Source organism: Nelumbo lutea, chromosome 3, assembly GCF_056320005.1.
Source record: "Nelumbo lutea isolate HS-2025 chromosome 3, American lotus-T2T, whole genome shotgun sequence".
In the NCBI taxonomy this organism is placed as follows: Eukaryota; Viridiplantae; Streptophyta; class Magnoliopsida; order Proteales; family Nelumbonaceae; genus Nelumbo; species Nelumbo lutea.
Window position 1 is genome coordinate 44,412,873 of NC_142686.1, and position 21,743 is coordinate 44,434,615.

The 21,743-nt window shown below is 37.4% G+C and overlaps 1 protein-coding gene across 5 annotated transcripts in view; it reads left to right on the forward strand.

The window, feature by feature from the left end:
• Window positions 1-14,584, forward strand: part of SRS (Seryl-tRNA synthetase) — a 35,457-nt gene extending 20,873 nt beyond the window's left edge. For 3 of the 5 annotated variants that reach the window (XM_088981141.1, XM_088981142.1, XM_088981143.1), the window contains exons 3-10: window positions 6,617-6,717; window positions 6,790-6,938; window positions 7,027-7,119; window positions 8,493-8,672; window positions 8,896-9,062; window positions 11,748-11,882; window positions 11,985-12,078; window positions 13,910-14,584. In XM_088981141.1, coding sequence (XP_088837267.1) covers window positions 6,617-6,717; window positions 6,790-6,938; window positions 7,027-7,119; window positions 8,493-8,672; window positions 8,896-9,062; window positions 11,748-11,882; window positions 11,985-12,078; window positions 13,910-14,182 — 1,192 coding nt within the window. In that variant the 3' untranslated portion in view covers window positions 14,183-14,584. The remainder of the gene's footprint in view (window positions 1-6,616; window positions 6,718-6,789; window positions 6,939-7,026; window positions 7,120-8,492; window positions 8,673-8,895; window positions 9,063-11,747; window positions 11,883-11,984; window positions 12,079-13,909) is intronic. The other 2 variants (XM_088981139.1, XM_088981140.1) reach the window with 1 other exon arrangement.
• The last annotated feature ends 7,159 nt before the right edge of the window (window positions 14,585-21,743 follow it).

Genomic DNA, 21,743 nt, shown 5'->3' on the forward strand with positions numbered 1-21,743 from the left:
TTCCTTGGACATAGAGGGTGAACCCGAAACCTCGACATAACCTTTGTATGGGAGAGCCATTGGTTGGGATAGCCGGCCACCTGAACCTGGAACACAAGAACAACAGGGGAAGCAATGAGAAGGTGAATCATGATAATGATAGAAACAAGAAGAAAGTTCTGGATTCGAAATGGGAGTTGAGTTAGAGAGATTTGTGAGCTGGTTCGGCGATAAGTTTCTCCCTAGTCCAGTCTCAAAGCTTTTGTTGGCGGAAAGAATCCCATAATCTGGGTCTACCAAGAGGACGTCTTCCAGCATTTCTACACTTCCCCACGCTTCTCTTTCTGCAAAGAGAGCTTTGGATCTGTTGAAGGCTATCTCCTGGGTATCCATTTCAGATTCTGTCCTATAAGTGCTCAGGTCTTCATCTGGCTCAGATTCTTCTTCTCTGGAGGAGCTTGGGGTCAAGATCTGCGACGGAGTTGGGGGTCGGTAGATTCTCTTTCTGCGATCGTTTGGACTTGGGGGAGTTGCAGGGATGATTTCTTCGCTGAAAGTTGGTGTCGATGGGGGGCTTCCCTTGGGGTGGCCTTCGCCCTAGTCTGGAGGTGAGTGACAGCCTGTAGTTTTTGCGGGTTTCCTAACCGGGTCGGGTTTGGATATCCAGTGGGACTTCACAACATTTGGGTCCGAAGCAAATAGCTTTGGTGCAGGCTTTGAGACAGGAGCCACGGATTCCTTCAAATTTTGAATTTTTTTTCCCTTTTAAAGCTCTTGGAAAAAAGTTTCTCTTCTCTTCCTTTATATTTTCCTGGCAGGGGAAGATTTTGCTTCTTCCTTGCTTTACACGCCTCTGCCACAGTCGCCACCTTTTCTTTGTCCTTGACAAGAAATCCCTATTTGAGATCATACCTAAATGTAATCCACCTTTTTTTTATGAATTAAATGTAATCCACCTTCTTCCCTACTTTTATTGACCATTTGCCAATTAACTAGTTTTGGAGTCACTTGGCTCCCATAAGAAATCCCTTAAATCTTCTATCTTTTTAGCAACTAGTGTTTAAAAGTTTAAAGAAAGTAGATAGGTAAGTTGGAAAGTTTGGCCTTGATCAAAATGATCACACTCTCCAAAGAGATTTAGTCTTTCTTCCATGTTGCCAATTTCTTGGATAGCATATCCAAAACCGGACTCCAAAATGTTACATTATTTAGATAGCCAAGTATTTTACTATCCACTCAGCCACTAAACAACTCAAAATTCCAGCATACCTATCCACATCTTTGCCTCCTAATTTCACTCCTATGCAACTTGTTCAAATGTTTATTTTCCTGAAAGAGCAAGGAAAGAAGATAGGTGTTGGCAAGATGATTTATTTACCTTCCCTGTTGATTTCCCCTCTTATACTCTTCATCTCAAATAGGCTAGCAATTTTATCCTCCAATTTTATGGTAGCTTCAATAGGAGTTCTTTCTCTAGGTCGGCTGCTCCGCTGTTGGTATTGCTGGGTTTTGTTAGATAGTGTATGCCCTTATCTCCAATAAGATTGATGTATATAAAACATTATTAATGAATGAATAAAGTACATTATTGTTTCATGTCCTAACCAATATGTTTTCTGTGAATTACTCCTTAAACTATACACTTATGAGACTCGTGTTAGTTTAGAATGTTCTAAGCCATTGGATTGACTTATAGAGTTTATCCTGACAAGGCTAGCACTAGTGTGCTGCCGAATTGGTGGAGTAGCTTGTCTCAGTTATTAGGGTTATACCCCAAGCACAGCCAGTGGGTGTTTATAAGAAACACTAAACCCAGACCAATTTCCAGTTATGATTTGGACTTTGGAGATAGATGGGCAAAACTAGAAAGTTGCACTTAACCCTAAACTTGATTATGATACTTTACTAGGTATTCGACTGACTTTATTTTGATGTGCCAACCAGTGAGATCCATCAAGGGTCAAATACCTGTGCATGTTGGGGCAGTTTGGGAAATTACTTGAGTGGGTGATCATAGTGATAGGATCGATCCTTTTGTCAAACAAAGCGAATATCAGGCTTTACACTCTCTCTGATGAAACCTAAACTATCGGCAGTGGATTTCAACTGTATTTGAAATCTGATTTGCAAAATATATTTATATGTTATATTACTATTTTATGCAAAATGTTTTAATCCCGGGATCCATTCGAGCAGAATGTGACACTGTGTTGTCAGGGAAGAGGTCCTTCCCTGTGAGTAGTGTTCTGATGATTATGGGCCGAGAGATTAGGTGTAAGAGGTCATTACAGGGCTGATTACTTGATGGGATTTATCTTACATAATTCCATTATCTTTGGGTCTTCATATGGTGGCTGAATCCAATGATCATTTAGGTGTAAATGTTGTGCCCAAATTGAGCCCAAGTTGATTGGGTTAGAGGTTCATTGCCCTGAGTAGTGAATTCGGCCTGACCTCTTTCAAAGGTAGGGCCGACCCCTTATGGACTTGTGTGAGACCTTTGTGGGTCCCATGCCATACAATATTTAGGCCTAAAGTGGCCATGCAACACCTTGGGATGTGAACCATTAGAGAAAATAGGCATAAGGCCCTTTACTATTATGATTAGTTAAGTGATCACATGACAATTTAAGTTATCATGTGACTTGGGCTGAATGTTAGACAGTTTTGTGTGCCCTTAGCTTCAATTAAAATGATGTACTTTATGAGTTTATTGTAAATGAATAAAAGTGCATATTTGATTCATGTTCCCTTGGTATGTTTCCGTGTAATACCCTTAAACTGGACACTTAATGACTCGTGTTAGTTTAGAATGTTCACAGCCAGTGGGTCGGTCTAGGGAGACCTATCCTGACAAGGTTGACACTGTGATGCCACCAAGTCGGTTGGGGTGGCTTGTCTCAGCTACCGGGGTGAGACCCTAGGCACATACAGTGTAAGATTAATTGAATCTTTGAACTGGATCAGATTTCCAGTATTGCCCTGGACCTTGGAGATTGATGGGCAAAACTGGAAAGTTACACCCGACCCCCAGACTCGATTATGATACTGCACTAGGTGTCGGATTGGGCTGTCTTTGATGTACCAATCAGTGAGATCCTTAGCGGGGTCAAAACCTGGGTATGTTGGGACAGTCTAAGAATTCATCTCAGTGGGTGATCATAGTGATAGGATCAGCCCCTTTGTCGGACAAAGGTAATGATCGGGGATGCATTCTCATTGATGAAAACCAAGACTGTCGGCAACTGATTTCAATCGTTGAGATTTGTTTTTGCAAAATATATTTTATATGAGATATAAAAGTATATATATTATGGTTTCAAAATGATTTGCAAAAGGTTTTAATTCCCGGGATCCATATAAGTAGAGAGTGCAACACTGTTCCTTGTAGCCGATGGAGAGGTTCTCTCTTGTTGGGCAGTGTATGATCATTATGGGCTGAGAGGTTAAGTGTAAGACCATTGAGGATAATACATGATGGGCTAATCTTGCATCTGCCCACAGTCCCTGGGTGTTACAAGGTGGCTTGGCCCATAGAGCCCATCTGATGGGTTTCAGGGGATGCACTGTCCATAATAGTGTATTCGGTCAGGCCTTGTAACAAAGGCTGGGCTAAACCCATGTGGCCGATGTGTAGATCAATGTTTGGGTCCCACACCATGCAAGGAAGCCCAACTAGGCAGTAGTTTGGAAGGCTAAATGAATACATAACCTTAAGTGGGCCTTAAGCCCATTTCGAATTGGGCTAATTTGATTAGTCACTTAAGGGGCAAATTCTGAGATGGATCAGCTGATAGGATTGGGCCCAGATCCTATCCACTTAGAGAGTCCCAGATCTAAATGAGATTTAGATCTGGAAACCTCCTAATTAGATTAGGAGATGGCTGATCTAATCTGCATATAAGATAAGGGTTATTCCTTATCACTTAAAGGGACTTCTAAAATATGATTTGGGTTAGCAACTCCTAATGGGATTAGGAGTTGATCCCTTTAAGTCTATAAAAGGAAGAGGGGGCGGCAGCCTTTAGACATGCAATGCAATCCAGAGATCCTTGTCTTCAGAGCTGAGATTATTAGAAGAGAGAATTCTGCACCCTGCAAATACTCTCTGCCGCCTCCTTCCTGTAGCCGCTGTCTACAACAGTTCGATCTCTAGTTTTGGGAGAAATCAAGATTTGATCTTGATACCAATCTTTTGGAAAAAAGATTGGTGGGAGTTGTATTCACAAGCCGTCCAGTTGATTCTTGCGAAGGGTCAAGTTCTTTTGGAAGAACACTGTTGATTCTGCTCCACCTTGCACTGCGCCATCTTCAGTGGGAGCAGATTTTGGATCCTTCCTTGGGCGTGAACACCTCCATTGGGGGATACTGCTTCTCCGTATCAGGTATTATCTCTCTCTACTTCTTTTGGTTCAGATCTGGTTCAGTTTATGGTTCGAGAATGATCCTTAAAAATATGATTTTCTAAATAGGGAATTCGATTCCCAGTTGAAGGGAGAGAAAAATTTTTGAAATTTGCTCCCTTATTCCGCAATCTTTGGGCGTCCACGTGATGGATATCCTATCCCTTCAGAAAATGGGCATGGATTTGAGTATGGGGCACCTATCCTTTTAAGAAGATAATGTTTATCAATTAAAGATTAACTCCTGATCCAAATTTTATTTGGATCAACTCCTAATTAGATTAGGAGAGTGCTCTATATAAAGGAGAAAGAGTGGAGAGTCCAATTAAGCTAATTCTCTCCACTTTCTTGTTCTCTTATCTTCTCCCTTGCCTCCTAGAAACCCTAATACGACCTAGCTTTGATAGGGGCTGATTTCTATCAGCCCTCTACTGTGTTTTTGCAAGAAAAACATTAGTGCATGTCAAGTTCACATACTCACTTCCATCCTAGCAAGTTGGAGACTGGTTTTTGTTGAGTCGGCTTCACATACACACTGAGCCATCTTCAGTTGGAGGCCGATTTTGGGACTCATATTAGGTGTGAACTACCACTCTGGGAGCTGCATTTTTGTGGTCTCTGTATCAGGTATGATCACTTTTTATTTGGGTTTCAAATCTGGTCCAGTTAAGTGCAAGATTGATCCTGAAATTTCAGATTTCAAAATCAACAGGAAATTGGTTCCTGGGTTGGGTTAGAAAATATTTGAGAATTCGACCAGCCACCAAGCCTGGTTCGGCCATGTCAAATCTGATTTCTAACCCTTCCAACAGTTTTTTCTACAGTTTTAGGGGGATTTATGTTGGGCTTTGAGTGGCCCAGTTACAGCTGAGGATGCTTCAGAAATTGATGTTCGTGCCCTCCTTCAAGGATTAAGACTTGCAAAAGCTCTCCATTTTAGTTGACTTACAGTGGTATAGTGAAAGTTGACTCTAGAAATTCCATCAATTGGGCTAAAGAGCACGGTTTAGACCCTTGGAGATTGTCCAGCTTCTTACATGAGATCTTTGAGTTATCTTCTTCTTTATCCTGCAACTTCAGATGGATCCCATGAAACCTAAATTTTTTGGCTGATGGTTTAGCAAAGTATGGTTTGGGAAGGGATTTTTTGTATAGTGCAAACACAATGCCTAACTAATCTTGCCTCTTTTTCTTTTTGTTCTTAATACAAAGTTGGAAAAAAAAGAAGACGAGAAAGAAAGAAAAGAGATCATTTTAGGCCGATGGGAAATATATTAAGAAAAGATTTCTCCCAGTTGAGTGCTTTATATAAACTTCTTAAACTATTCCAAATTACCTTTCTGCCCCTAATTATGGGACACCTCATTAAGTATGGGACAGAACAGGACAATTATAAAGCTAAAGACAAAAGATATAATGCCTCTGTTCACTCACCACTTAGCGCAACTCTTATTGGATTGATCCTCAAATTTGAGTTTTTTTTTCCCATAACAGTTAAGCATGAGCCTAGTATTCCTAATGATGTCCTCTTCCTCCATGTCCTCACAACAGAAGATATCATAAAAATTGTAAATGAGTTACTGCCATGGCACCTAATCTTTACCCACCCTCCATCCCCTGACTAAATTGCATTATTTGCCATCGTGATCAACCAAACCATCTAGCAACATTTGCAACTAAGGTGAATAGGAATGGAGACAGTCATCCTGCCTAAGGATTTATTTCTCTTTGCAGGGAAGAAAACTTTACCTTTCCATTTACAAGAATGGAGTAATAGTAGGAGCAGGAGTCCTATAACTCATTTTCTCCATCTCTCTCCAAACCCAAAACTTAACAAAATCCAGTCCAGAAGAAAAAAAAAAAAACAACCCATATAATTGTAGGTTCTCTCCAATTCTAGTTTACACACTAACCTTTTCCTTCCCATCCTTCTAAATTGTTGTACACACTCATTGGCTGTAAGGATTTTATTGGTGATTTGCTTCCCTTGTATGAAAGTCCCTTGAGATTGGGAGAGAATAGAAGGTAGCACTGTTAGGCTATTTGATTAATCATTTCTATCTAGTTCTTAACAACAACTCATTTGGTAACCAAAATGAACCAATAGAGATCCAACTCCAATGCAATCCAATGTGACTGTACAGTCTAATTTATTTCTTGAACAATGGTTGCAACTCTGAGATAACAAATGCACAAAAAATGCCTATTCTGTTATAGTTAATTATAATTCACAGATGGCAGGAAGTTGAACGGCTTCGTGGGGAAAGAAATGTGGTTGCAAACAAGATGAAAGGAAAACTAGAACCATCTGAACGCCAAAGACTTATAGAAGAAGGTATTCATTAAACTATTCATTTTGTTGTTGATACTGTTCTGGTTTATATATTCTAGTTTATTGTATATGCAGGAAAGAATCTTAAGGAAGGACTTGCAGCTCTAGAAGAAGACCTTGTCGAGCTCACTGATAAGCTTCAACAAGAAGCACAAAGCATACCAAATATGACTCATCCAGATGTTCCTATTGGAGGGGAGGATTGCTCAGTACTCAGAAGGATGGTATTAGGATTTTTTATGATCCCATTATCAAGTTCAGTAGATCAGGTTCATCTACCTTCTTTTTCCAAAATTTACTTTTATTTTGTAGGTTGGTAGTCCACGTGAGTTCAGCTTCCCTGTCAAAGATCACCTGCAACTTGGAAAAGGACTAGATCTCTTTGACTTTGATGCAGCTGCAGAGGTATCTTCTTAGGCTTATCTAAGGTATTAAGGTATATCTAATTTGTAATGATGCAAATCTAACTTCTTCATTGGCAGTCTTGGGAGCTCTTACATTGTGATGGATCGCATACCTGGATCTATGCAATTCTTTTCTAACTTCTAAGATCTGTTTATAAATGAGCTTCAAAGGGGCTGTTTTCTCATTCAGAAAATTACTCGCATAACCTTTGGAAGTGTAATTCTATATTCACCTTTCTGAGTCCTGAACAAAATGAGAATCACAAGAAAATAAACTGTAGCAAAATTATGTGTAAGGTGAGTGAGTGTAAAAAAAATGGAAAATCTTGGAAGAAGATCAACGATGAAGGGCTGTTGATAGCTAGCCTGAGTTGTAGATTACTGTGCTTGGGCTTGGAAGGTTGTCTGGAAGCGATGACAAAGGAGGTGTGCTTGAAGAAGTATTGCAAGGTGAACGCTGATATCTTGGCATGGATGGCATTTTTAAGGCCATCTTTGGAAGGCTGCTCTATGTTGTGGTTTTGTTCCAACTGAGAAGTAGAGTGACTTGTTCTTAGACCATGGCTGTTGGGTTTATTATGCTAGTACTTGGAATTGAAGTTCTGCCATATTCAGTTCAATATAATTTTTTCCCAGTTGTTATGGATCTTTCTATTGTAGAAGACTGCATGAATTGGACTAACACCTTGCTTAGGGATGTGATTTCTTTGCTTCAATAATGGGTTTTTTAAACAAAAATTTAATAGAGGAGCAATGGAGATATACAATCTATACTCTCAGTCTCTCACTGGATATATAATTTATATTTATTCTTTTGATTGTGTGTGTGTATATATATATATATATATTTGCATAAAACATCTGGGTGATAGTTGAACACATGACTGTTGGTCATTAGACCATTGGGATTAATAAAATTAATGCTGTTTTTCATCCTCCCCCATACATCATTTAAGATGGATCAAGAGCCTGGAATGTGTAGTTCTAAACATCTTTCACCCTAAGCTCAATTTCTTTGTTTGGCTAGAACTCTGCTGCCTGAGCTTCTCTCACAATACATGTGTAGAAATGTGATGGTGATGATTAGTAATTAGAAGAATCTGGGGAATATGACAATGGAAGAGATCAATACTAGGGTATTAATTAATTATGAACATGTCATCCTATTTTGAATCATTGTTGCTTAGTTCACCTCAAACAACCTTGAAATCTCTGTGAGTTTGAAACTTTTTTTTGAATATTATACAAGTTTGAACCTTTTTCCTTTCTATTAGTCATTTATTTTATTATATTTATACTACTTGATTCAAATACTGTAATATGGTTTTGAAAATTTCATTCATGCTTGTAATGTACCAATGCTGGTTTGTATAGGTAAGTGGATCAAAATTCTACTACCTAAAAAATGAGGCAGTTATGCTAGAGATGGCACTTATCAATTGGACTCTATCAGAAGTTACAAAAAGGGGTTATACACCCCTAACCACCCCTGAGATTGTTAGGTCGTCTGTCATTGAGAAATGTGGTTTCCAACCTCGTGGAGCAAACACTCAGGTTTGTAAAAAAGTTTTTTCCTTTTTGTTCTTTTTATTCTTTGAATGGATCAAATTAATGAATTTTTAACTTACTATATTTGAATTTTATCCATGAACCTGGCCGGGTCAGAATGTTATCATGTCCATGCAATTGCTTTTGCATATGGTGTGGCTCACAATAGGCTAAAATGATGGTCAGAATGATCTATTAATATTTCATAATTTCATTCTAACATTAACAGGTTTATTCCATTGAGGGTAGTGATCAATGCCTCATTGGGACTGCAGAGATTCCTGTAGGGGGAATTCATATGGATTCCATTCTAGCTAGTTCAGCGTTGCCTTTGAAGTACGTTGCTTACTCCCATTGCTTCCGTACTGAGGCTGGTGCTGCAGGCACTGCAACAAGGTGAAATTTTTTTGGTTCTAGTTGGGTTCCTATTAATAAATATCTATTTTCTAATTTTATCTTTGATTTATTGTTTTTTTTTCTTAGGTATGTTATCTTTTCCATTCAAGAAATCTACTGTAATGGAAGCATCTGCACACTTTCCATGAATTGTTACAATTCATATTGTTCATATGTTAGTCTTAATGCCAGTCAGTTTCTTTACAAGAGATTAGTCCTTGTACAATTCTAGTCAAAGCAATCTGGTTGGCCCTTATAACTCCCAAAATTAGGGCATTCTGGTGGGGAGTAATCCATCTAAAGATTTTTTTTTTTTTGAAAAAAGGTAAGGTAATTTTATTAACTGGAGTCATAGATTACTGGAGCCCCATTCAGGAGCAACAGACCGGGACCGAGGGCCCAACACTGACTTACAACTCAAATAAACTATTAGACCCCAGCTGGGTTCCAAGCATCCTGCTTTGGAGACCTTTTGCAGCTGCTGTCCAGGATATTAGCTTACCAAAAGAAATAGAAATTAAACAGTTGACTTGGAACAATTTTGAAAAATTCTTCTATTCCTTTCCTCCCAGATGGTGCTTATTACTGCAGCCGGGGCTGTCTTCCAAACACCTTTTTCCATCCTTGACAGTCCTTGAAGCTCCCAACACTATAGCAGGCCCTTCACAGTCAAAGGCATAGACCAAAATAAGCCCACAGAAGAGAGGAAACGTCCCCAAATTTCTGGAGCAACAGGACAGTGGATAACAAATGACTGTAATCCTCTTCCTCTTAGCCACACATCACACAAAGCAGGTCTTGAATCTTAACTCTTCTAACCAGGCTCTGTTTTGAGAGGCTTTTATCCAGCACTATAGCCCAAACCAAGACATTTACTCTTGAGGGGGGAATCGGATTCCAGATCTTATCAGCAGGAACCTCAGCTCTGTCTCATGCTATTAAGTTTCTGGCAAAAGAGCCAACTGAGAACAATCCATCTGCAGACCAGTTCCAGGTCCAAGTATCTTCTTCCCACTGGTTTAAGAACTGGTTAGACAGCAGCTGAAACAGCACTACCACTTGGTCTATTTCCCAATCTTGAAATTATCTTCTGAAGCAGGGGGTCTGGGTAATGGTGTTATCTCTCAGCTCATAGCATTCGGACACCAATACATCCTGATTTTCTGCAAACTGGTACTACGCCAACTATCCTTCTAGAATTTCAGTCTGTGACCTGAACCCACCTTTATGGAAAGTCCTCCACTTAGAAGTGGAGCCACTTCCATGATTTTCTTCCAAAGGGAACAACCCAAAGGGGAGAGATTAGAGACACAGTTACCCAGTCACCACTATCTGTACCATATTTTGTTGCTAGTAATTCCCTCCACCAGCTCTCTCTTTCTTTTCCAAATCTCCAACCCATTTCCCTAATGGGCCTGATTGAAAATCTTCAAGTTTCTGATCCCCAGACCTCCTTTTTCTTTTGGAGAACACACTTGGTCCCAGTTTACTAAATGAATTTTCTTTTCCTCCTCCCATCCTCTCCATAAGAAGTCCCTTTGAAGTTGTGAAGATCAGTACTTGGTCCCAGTAATCCATGATCAGTACTTGTGAAACCCTGCAAAATAATAAAAAAAAAAAGGTCGAATTGGGTGTTATCACCCACATGTGCTTCCTTTGAAAGGCAAGCTGTGAAACCACTAATTACTTATCAATGCCTTGTTCCTTTTTAAAGCAGAATTTGGGAGCATTTTTCCGCTTTTTTTGACTGTAGGTGGCTCCCCCTACAGAGGTGGATGCTTTGTTTTGGACTAGGGGAGAAAGAAATTCCAGATCTTTTCTAAATAAAGCTTTTTTTTTTTTTTTTTTGAAAAAAGTAAGGTAAATCAATAAAAAGAACCACTGATTCATTTGATTGAGATCAGGGTCATTTGTTGGATACAGACTCCAGAGGATTTCTCATGATTCTCTTCTAATGAACCTTGGTTTTTTTCTGTGATTTGATGGAAAATAAGGGAGAAACAAAGTTAAAGGAAGTTTATTAAAGAATTTGACAAATTTAGTTAAGAACTTTCCCTCAACTTTCTATTTCTCTCTTATTTTCTATCAAACCAAACACAGCCTTAGAGGATGGCCATTGCTGGCTTCCACTTCTATTGGAAGTGCTATGACTTGTAGAACTTGGATCCCTCAGACGTATCCATGTAAATGCACACTGTACATCATGACATTATTAATAAATTTTCAGTTACTTCAAGATGGGTATAAGTTCTATTAAAAATCAAGTGCCTATGGGGCATCAATGGATGGAAAACAGAGGATTAGATACCTATAAATATCCATGCCTTTCCAGTGATACATTTGCCTTTTCTGTTACATGAAACTTCACATAGCCAATTGAGTTTGATAATTTTGTGAAGTATGTTGCATTTCTTAATGTATTTCTCAAGTGAGACTGATACAATTTAAAATGTTTCATATTCAATCGCTTGTTGCATATTGAGAAAATATAAGATGATGGCCACCATTTTTTCTATGAATATTTTTTTTTAACCATTTAGTTGACCGTACTTGTTCTAGATTGGAAGCCTGGCTTGAGTTTTCTTTTATACTATAATACCAGTATGTTTTGTTATTATTGCAAATGTTGGATGTGACAAAACTGTTTAGAAAGATGTGTGACACAATGATGAAATATCTGACCAGGGGACTTTATCGAGTCCATCAGTTCAGCAAGGTGGAAATGTTCATTTTGTGCCGACCAGAGGATAGTGATACCTACCATGAGGAGTTAATTGGAATTGAGGAAGATCTCTTTTCATCTCTAGGGCTTCATTTCAGGTTGGAAAGGAGTTTTACATGTTTCCATTTTATCTTCTGCAGTTCCACTTATGCTTTATTTATTGTATTTATTTGTTCCATGTTTGTTTTATTTACTTTCAGAACTTTGGATATGGCATCTGGTGATTTGGGTGCACCTGCTTACCGTAAATTTGATGTAGAAGCATGGATGCCGGGTCTAGAACGTTATGGTGAGGTATGTTAGCAATTAGCATGCAGAAATCATGATCAACTTATTTACCCCACTTCTAATTGCAGTTCTTTTTGCAATGTGAATTCTATTCTTGATTGGAATTAACGTTAGGAGAGGTGATCAAGTAGTTGGATAGCTTGGTTTATGTCTTGTATGATTGTATCTCAATAGAACAGTAGATAATATAATAACTAATATTCCTAGTTGGAGATGATTGTATTAATTAATAGATATAGTTATAAGTAATCGGTATCTATATATGAGAAAGTCCATTTTATAACTTTTAGACAGACAAACTATTACACTTCTTTTACTGAAAAATTAACAGCTATGATGCTCCTTCGTGTGTGTGGAACTTTTTTGACCCTAGTTTCTTCCAATTACCAAAGAAGAGAGGTAAGGTGATGAGGAGAACAATAAGATCAGCTGTTATTTGGTTGGTGTGGGAGGAGAGAAATAATTGGATTTTCCAAGGGCAAGAAAGATCCAAGAAAGCACTTATAGAGGGCATCACCACCAGGATCATACATTGGCCAAAAGCATTGGAGCTTTTTAAAGACTTTTCTTTAACTGGCTTCACTAGACAATGGAGTGTCATAGCTGGTTCCTCATCCCTCTCTACTTCAGTACAGGAAAGTTGGTCCCTGCTGCCTTGCTCTAGAGTGAAACTGAATTTTGACAGAAGCTCTCTAGGCAACTCAGGCCCCTAGGTATAGGGTGTGTTTTCGGAGGTGAGGAGGTTAGAGTGCTGGCCTTTTATTCAGGCCCTGTAGGAGTGGGAGACTCCTTAAGGGCAGAAAGTTTTTGCTTTACTCCAAGGTCTCAGACTGGCAAAACAATGGGGAATGCAACAATTAGAAGTGGAGGGAGACTCCGAACTGGTAATAGGCTGGTTGCAAACAAGAAGCATGGGCACTTGGCTAATCAAACAACAGCTAAGAGAAATCTCAAGCTTAGCGAGGGAGATTGGGGTAAGGTTTAATTGGGCAAGAAGATCAGCAAATGGTATGGCTGGCTTTAGCTAAGCAAGGAGTCAATAGGCAGGAGTTGTTTTGGGCCTGTTTATGCGACTGTTTTTGTCAAAAGGTTCTCCATCCGGCCCTTGGATGGTGACAGTTGTAATCTTTATCCATTATTATTAATGAAAGTTACTGTTTCCCATAAAAAAAAAACCTCCTATTGCATAAATTAATTTGACTGAGGATAAGTAGTGTGAAGAAATTGAAGTATGGGACCATTATAGTTGGGAAGCAAAAAGACTTTTTTTCCTCTGATTATTTCAAATGGACAGTATTGCCATCTCTTCAATTTTTTTTTTTTTTGTTCAGTTATAATGTTAACTTCGGGAAAATGAATTTATGTAGATTTAATTTTATTACTTGGGTATCTTATACATACATACTGTTTGATAAACTGTACTGACTGGAACAGTTAAGTGAGAATTTGTCTCGCACTTTTTGTATGCTGAAATCACTGGACTTAAAAAGAATTATTATTAGTTGGTAGGTATTAGGCAATATTAGTTATGAATATAGAACCAAGTTAGCTACCCAAAATTTATTAGATTCTAGAATTAATTATTCATTTAGAAATATTAGTAATAAAGGGCCTACTCATCTGTATACAAAAAACCTAACCGCAATAGATGGGAAGCTAATTTACTAAATAATGCTGAAACTTACTTTGGTATGAAGGCTTTTACTTCAATGCTAATTTTTTCTTTCTATCTAAAATATAATAAACAAGTACACAACCCTCTCAGTGCACCTTTTCACTACCTTACATTCACTTTATGCTAGTGTTCAATAATTCTCAAATCCATGTCATGTAACAGATATCAAGTGCTTCAAATTGTACTGACTATCAAAGCAGGCGGTTGGGCATCCGATTCCGCCCTTCATCTGAAATATCAACCGGTCCTAAGAAGGGAAAAACCAACATTCCAACACAGTTTGTGCACACCCTTAATGCAACAGCATGTGCAGTCCCTAGGATGGTCATCTGTCTGTTAGAGAATTTCCAGAAAGAAGATGGATCTGTTATTATTCCTGAGCCATTAATACCATTCATGGGTGGGCTTGATCTGATTAGACCTAAGTCAAAATGAGAAGAATGATGATTATATTTATATTCAAATTTTGGACTTGATCTGTTGACTTGATATCCAGAACTTGGTAAGGCTGTGCCTTCAACTGCAAAAGAGAAAAGGGAGAAACTGGAAGAAAGAAAATTTAGCGTACAGGATTTATTTGAGGAAGTTTCCAGCTTCAAGCCTTCAACTAGTGGAAACAGAGGTTTTGATTTCCTTCATTTAGATTTATTCATTATGAAAAATATGGGCTTTCTGTATGCTCCATGAAAAATATGGGTTTTGAAGTTTCCTTGATCCCATAATTTAATTGAAAAGGAAAACTGGTTATGGCCATTACAAGACCCAATACAATCACTTCAAAACTATAACAAAAAATCATAAGACTTGAGACAGATAATTTTAATTACTTGTTTGATACACCGTAATCTGTACATCTGTTATCTGTTACCGGTATGACATTTCTTTTGGTCATTCCACTTGTTCAATGAAGTAAGGTTAGTTTTCTTACTTTGATAGTGACGGTGTAGAAGGCGTATCTCAGTAGCTGCATGCAAAGTGTAAAACCACATTCTTTCTAACGATTTGAAGTTTTGAAATACTAACCCTAATGACAAAGACTTGATTATAGCATTTCCTGTACCCCTATGATGAAGTTTTTGGGCTTTTCATCAAGAAGAATTGAAAGACTGCCGACTGATTTGGGTCAAATGGGAATCTGATTCATCATGAAATATTGACACGCATGATATAATTTTTTTTTAATGACGCAATTCAAAAGTCCACGACTTTTTTTTTATATTTGTTAGCGTATGATTTGCACCTAAAATATTGCGATATTTTGAACCTTCTATATACGAGTTCGATAATAATGACTTGTTGCATCCATCCATTCCTGGCTTGAAAACAATTTGTTTAGAAGTTGGTGCGCACATCCTTGTGTTCTGTATTAAACTCCCTCGTAAATGGATTGAATTTTCATTAATAAATCTATTATAACAGAAGAGTCAAAGCATTCCCGTGAATTGTCAGAGCATTCGTACCTTTTATAGTAGTATAGATTATTACATACTACTAAGCATGAGAAACATGTGCAAAACATCAGGAAGTATTTTTGTCATTTGTTAATTGCTAATTATGGTTGTATTTGGTATCAATGCTACATCTACAGTTCTACTTGCAATGTTTTAGGTTGATCAATACAAAATTTTGAGAAATTGTCTTATCACATCACACTGGATAGCCACTTTCACTAAAAAAATTATAGATATTGGATTAGGTATTGACATTTATAATAGAAACACCAAATTTGATGTTTCTTGAAGAAACACCACTGGTGTCAAATGTTGTATTGATAACTCAAAATTTGTTGTAGAAAAAAATATAGCGAGACTGACCTATCAGCCCAGATCAGAATTTTATAGTCCCATAATACAGGGGGAATGCATCCTGACTGTAAATTGATGTCAAATTCACTAGCAGGATGTGGTTTAGGGGGGGGGGGGAGAGGTCTAGTGGTAGGGGGGCTGGAATTCTGAATTCTGCATCGGGTATTCATACTTCTCCGAAAAATATATTCTCAAAAAATTTATATGGACCAACCTCAAAACAGTGCAAACAGAAATGGCAATGGTATCGAACACAACCTATATAATAAGTTCAGATCTTAATCGAGTCCAGACAAGTAAAACCGATCTTGACTTTATTATAATTGGAACTTGATGGATACAGGCCTTGTGTGGTAGAGCTAGGTTGATTAGACCAGACCATTAACAACCTGAGGGCCAATTTAAAATATTGATGCACCTAGATAAGAATGGATACATTGATACACAACTATTTACAACATTTAAAACCTTGGGATAGGCTACCCCATCCTTTTTAATATTTATAAAAGAAACAAAGTAAAAAAAAAGAAAAAAAGAAAAAAGAGTATTGATCATATTAATATGCGCCAATACCCAACTTTGAGTAGCAGCTTATCAGGAGGTTTATTGATATTTTAATCCTTGCTTAAGGTTGCGACCTGAACAGGCTTGGGTTGAGCATTTGCTAAAATTTGAAAGAGCACTGGCCCAATACTATGTAAATTCTTTAAGTTGGCAACTGGATTTTCACCCCTAAATGTAGTATAATCAGCAGGCATAAGGCTCAGTTTAGAAAGAGTATAAATACAAATGTGTATAGTGTAAATACAAGGTTTAGAAATATGGTATACAAGGCACTGTACATATTTGTATTTTTATTGGGCTAAGTTTGAGAAAGAGTACAAATACAAATATATACAGTGCAAAACCTTATATATTGTATTTTTAAACCTTGTATTTGCGCTTACAGTTCAGTTGGGTAAAAAATATAAATACAAATATGTACGGTGCAAGTACATAAAAAATAATAGAAAATACAAGGTTTTACACACTACAGATTTCTATTTGTACTCAAACTGAAGCCTACATATTTGTATTTATACTCTTCTTAAACTAAACCTAAGGAAGAAGTTGAAGCCTACATATTTGTATTTGTACTCTTCTTAAACTAAACCTAAGGAAGAAAAAATAAAAAGAGAAAGGAAGAGCAATGCTTAGTTTATAGATTTGTTTTGCATGCTCTACAAATGCATAGTACGCCACACATCTGGAATATTATGTCATTCCAACTCAGTTGGCAAGTATCAGTATGGTTAAAAATATGCTGTAAGATGTTATTATAAGGCTTCCAAGAAGAAAACAAATGCTTCTGTCAGAAAAAAAAAATTGCATGATTAAAATTTTTTTGGAAAGAAAAAACCAAAATACTACTGGTTTGCTGTGCAGTTCCAAGTAGCCTTCTAGATTAGCCACAAGTATAGTGTCCTTGTACAAGTACCATATCTTTTACATTCATCTATATAACTACATGCCAAAATGGTGTATAAGCATAGATAACAAATTTTCTTCTTACCAGAATTACTGATCTCAAGTAAAGGATACAAGTTGCAATACAAGGCTGATAACTATGTTGGGACATATTATTGGGACAAAATATCCAGAAATTATGGGATGGCATGCATGTAGGATAAATCAGAAACAAATACAACTACATGAACCAAAGGGGCCCCTTTGAGTGACAATCTAAAGACAAATTGCTGAAGTGGTTTAATAATGTGCCGCAAAGATCCATGACTGCACCTGAATTAACAAGCCTCTTGGTACAAGTTGAAAGGTTCAAAAGGGAAAAGGTAGGCCACAAACATAATAAAAAAAATACTTACAACACTAGAACACTTATGATTTACAGGGAAAAGTAGATTTTTTCTAACCAATTCCACACAACTGTGGTACACCTTTGTTGAATTTTGAGTACCAGATGACAGAAGCAGGGTTAGGATTACCCTCCCTTACCCTGGCCAAGCTCCTTTTCCTTATTAGCATTATACCACAAGAAAAATATTCATGTCAGCTTTTCTTTTATTACCATTGAATAAACCATATGTCTTTTTCTTGTCTACTGTTTTGCACTGTATCTGGAAGGACACATAAATAATAATCCTTAACTCATAGTCAGTCTCAGACATTGTTTCTCGGCTACGTTGGTATTTCTGAACCCATGGTAAAACATCAGGATCTGAAGCTAATAAATTCACTGTTTGCTCTGATTACATAACAGCCAACTGTCCAACACATATACAAAATAAATAAATAAACCAACTATTAGAATAATCATCAAAAACTGAAAAATCGAACCGAACTGAACTGACAAAACAGAATAAAAAATTCTGGTTAACCAAACCAGATACATATCTAGCTTGCAATTTTCCTCCTGTGATCCTCCAATTCTTATAGCTCTCTAAGTTGATCTCTTTGGTTGATTTTCCCTACAAGACATTCTGAATCCTGCAAATGTGCTTAATAATTGCAACCTTCCCATCTATGCATGGACAGAAATAATTCAATCAACGATTGCTTCCTGTATGGACTAAAAAGAATGGAATCATATAGGTATTTGATTTTCTTTGAGCTCCTAGTTCGGGTCATGGTTGAGCTGGCTCCAAGTTCCACACGGTGCTTATGTGGTCGCTCCATCTCTCAGTCCACGTTAGCGTTGCGTCATCTTCACGGACCTATCTTACTCACCCAGCCATGTGATGCCACGTCATATGGATAAGTGCGACCAAGATAGGAGAGGATGGGGACAATTCCGTTGGGATTAGGTCTTATCTCGAAAACCTCGGTAGTTAGTTTCACCCTGACAACCCTAAAAGCCTCATCCGACCAAGACATGGATCCCCGGGTATAAGAAGGTACCTCCCTCTCAAGATAAAGAATCCAACCTCTGATTTCCATATTGTTACTTTGTTCGGACCAGCACTGTTCCTTACTTGCTCGGCCCGATCATCTACTGCCTTCTATTGACTTGAACGTCGGAGTATCTACCCAGGGATAACTCCTTGGACCTATGACTTGTTTCTCGCTCGCAGATCTTGATGCACGACTTCGTATTTCCGCCTCAACTCTATCCAGTTGGCAGGGATCATCTAACAGTGACCTTAGCTTTTGCAATACCTAGAATCGCGCAGCATCACTCCTCACTTTTTGAATAAACAACTAGGAACCTTGGGATAGGCAATTGCTTTTTGGGAGGGAGTAAAGCTCCCAAGAGGTAATCCAACAATTCAACAGTTGGATTGATGCATTCGAGATATTGTATGTGATAGCTACGTTATCACAACCACCTTTATTTTATATGTTGTAGAAAATTCTTTGATCCTTCAATAATTCTGAAATTCCTCAACAAGCATAATCTCTAAAAACTAGGACATAAATTTCATAGTATGACATTCTAGAGCAAGCATCCTCCCAAAACCTGATTTATAGTCCGAGCACCAACACAAACAACAAACTGAGCTAAAATCATTGTGACATTTCATGATCCCTTTCCACTAGCACCCTTCTTCATAATGTCCCTTCCTTTTCTCAAAACCTCCAGTCATTTTTCTTCAAAGTTCTCTGGTCATAAGCTCTATGTTCCATGTCTGTGGTCCTCCTATACGTTTTATCCAATGCACCCATTGGATAAAACACCCATCGTCATATGACAAAGTGATTCTTTTATCTTCTATTCTTCCACCTTGCCATAGGAAATTTGTGTGCAGTTTTCAACCTTGTCTGCCAGCTTCCTAGGACTCGCATCAAAGCCATGTATTAAATGAGAAGGCTTGATCGCGTGTCCTACTACTTTATGCTTTGAAATTTTGGTTATTATTTGTTAACGGTATTAATCTGGTTCTTCCTTCAGCTTGACTATTGGGATATGAATCACTTACAGAAGAGGGTACCATAATTAGTTCAATTAGTCTTCTTCCCTAGATGCTCTCACCTGTTTTCCATGCGGTGGAATGATGCAGCAAATCTAAACTGTCCATGGGGCTCTCCGGATTGTCTATACAGACTGTTACTCCCTGGTCCAAATCAGCAATATATCGCATCTTGTATTGGGGTTTTCTCCAAGTGATCAGTTGTACACAGTTGAACTTCTTAATTTAAGAAGTACCTACAGAGAAATGATTGTTTTATGAAGTATTTCAGTGATCACTACACGCCTTTTTAGTTTCATTTTAACAACTATTCCTCCATGAAGTATTTCAGTCATGCTTGCAACCATGTGAATTAATTGCAGTGAGTTCACTAAGTCCTGCCATTTCATTGTTAGAAACTTAAAGCCAAAAGCTTGGATATTCATTACCTGTTTAGGAGGGTTTTCACGTTGCGGCTTCTCGTATTGCAAGAGCCAAGAAACCATGACATCAGGCCTTGATAAAAATCCGGAAAGCCAAAAAAAAAAAGAAAAAGGCTTCCATGAGCCAATAAATAGACTTTCCAACGCAGCTCAATCACTTACAGAAGCCCTCCCAAATAGGCTATGGAGCTTCTGGTTTTCTGAAGTGGGCCCTATACAGTTGGCCTATAAGCTATCTTTGGTGAAAAATCCCAAGAGCCCAAATCAGCTGTTAATTAGTCATTTGAAGAGATGTCCGCTTCAATTCCTTTTTGTTTCATGGGGCTACATGAAACATTTCGACACGATACACTGTATTGGGCATATGGTATTGTATCGCCATGAGTGGTTTCAGGGGGTATGCATGCCTAAAACCAACCCCTGAAACAATTTTGAAAGAAACTAAAAAAATAGATTAACTATTAATCATCGAAACACCCAATACCCGGTCAAAGCATCCTCCTTACAGGGATGAAGGATCATTGGTAAACAGGATATTTTATTTCAATTTAATAGGAGCTATCACTCTTCCAATATTTGCTTTGAATTCATACGGATATGCTTGGAAACATTAAGAATATTCTCAAAAATTCTATAAATACATTAATAGCATTAAATTTAAGGTTGAAATAACTATTAATAAGTATAAACACACAAGAAAGGCATACTGTAATCATATGGGACATATAGATTATTGATAATGCATCAAGCGGAAGTCCAAGAGACATACTATATAGCTTTTCAAAAATTACTAATGTAAAAGGTCATTAACATGTTATTATTTATTCAAATTAAACTATTAATTAATGATAAAATAATATATAACTAATCTAAAAATTATATTATATTCATGAGAATGTAGAACCATAGATCCAAGAGTCTAAAAATAGCACAAATCATATGCAACAATTATATCTTAATTATTAAATCAACTATTCTATATTTTATTACTTTTACCTTTGTCCATTACCACATATAAGTCAACTTCTTAATATGCTAGCAAATGACTATATAACTTCTTAATATTACTAATGCAAATTAAATTAGTTTTGTGAATGACGTTTTTATTTGTTAGTAAATATGTTGTTATTTCTAGTACATTAAAGTATTAATTAATAATTCATAGAAATATATAATCTTAATTTAGAAGATATATCAGACCCATTAGAAGACATAAGATACATATCATATGTAATTTTTTTTTTATTAGTAACAAAAAACTTTATTAATGATGAGAAGATTTGTGAAACTTTAGATACAATAGGGGGAGGTCAAATGTCTTGCTTCCCCTTGAACAGAATATAATGAAATAAACATAAAAATTAGCCCAAAAGATAGACTCCCTATTCACCCCTTGCTTGGCCAGTCCATCCGCAAATGAGTTAGCAGTCCTCTTCACCCAGTTGTATTGTATCTCAATGTCCCAACACAGCTAAAATATTTTTTTCTTTTTATTGTTATAACTCTACAAACCACTGTCCTCTTCCTTCAACTAACTAATCACCACCTTCGAGTCACCTTCCAGGACCAAACATTTGATATTTAATTCCCTAATGCTCCTCCACATAATCTTCCCTCTCTTCTTAGACCATCTGAAAAACGAAAGAGATAATAGACTTTGAGCACTCTCGGGGGGATTCCAAAAACACCCAAAGAGAGAGAGAAAGAGCCCACTCCAATACAGTTTTAGTAACCTTACAAGAAACCATAAGGTGGTAACTAGTTTCCCCATTAGCTTTACAGAGAGTACACCTATTAGGAAATAAATAAAAATTGAGTTTCTTTTTCTAAAGTAAATCATTTGTATTAATTCTTTTTAAGAAAA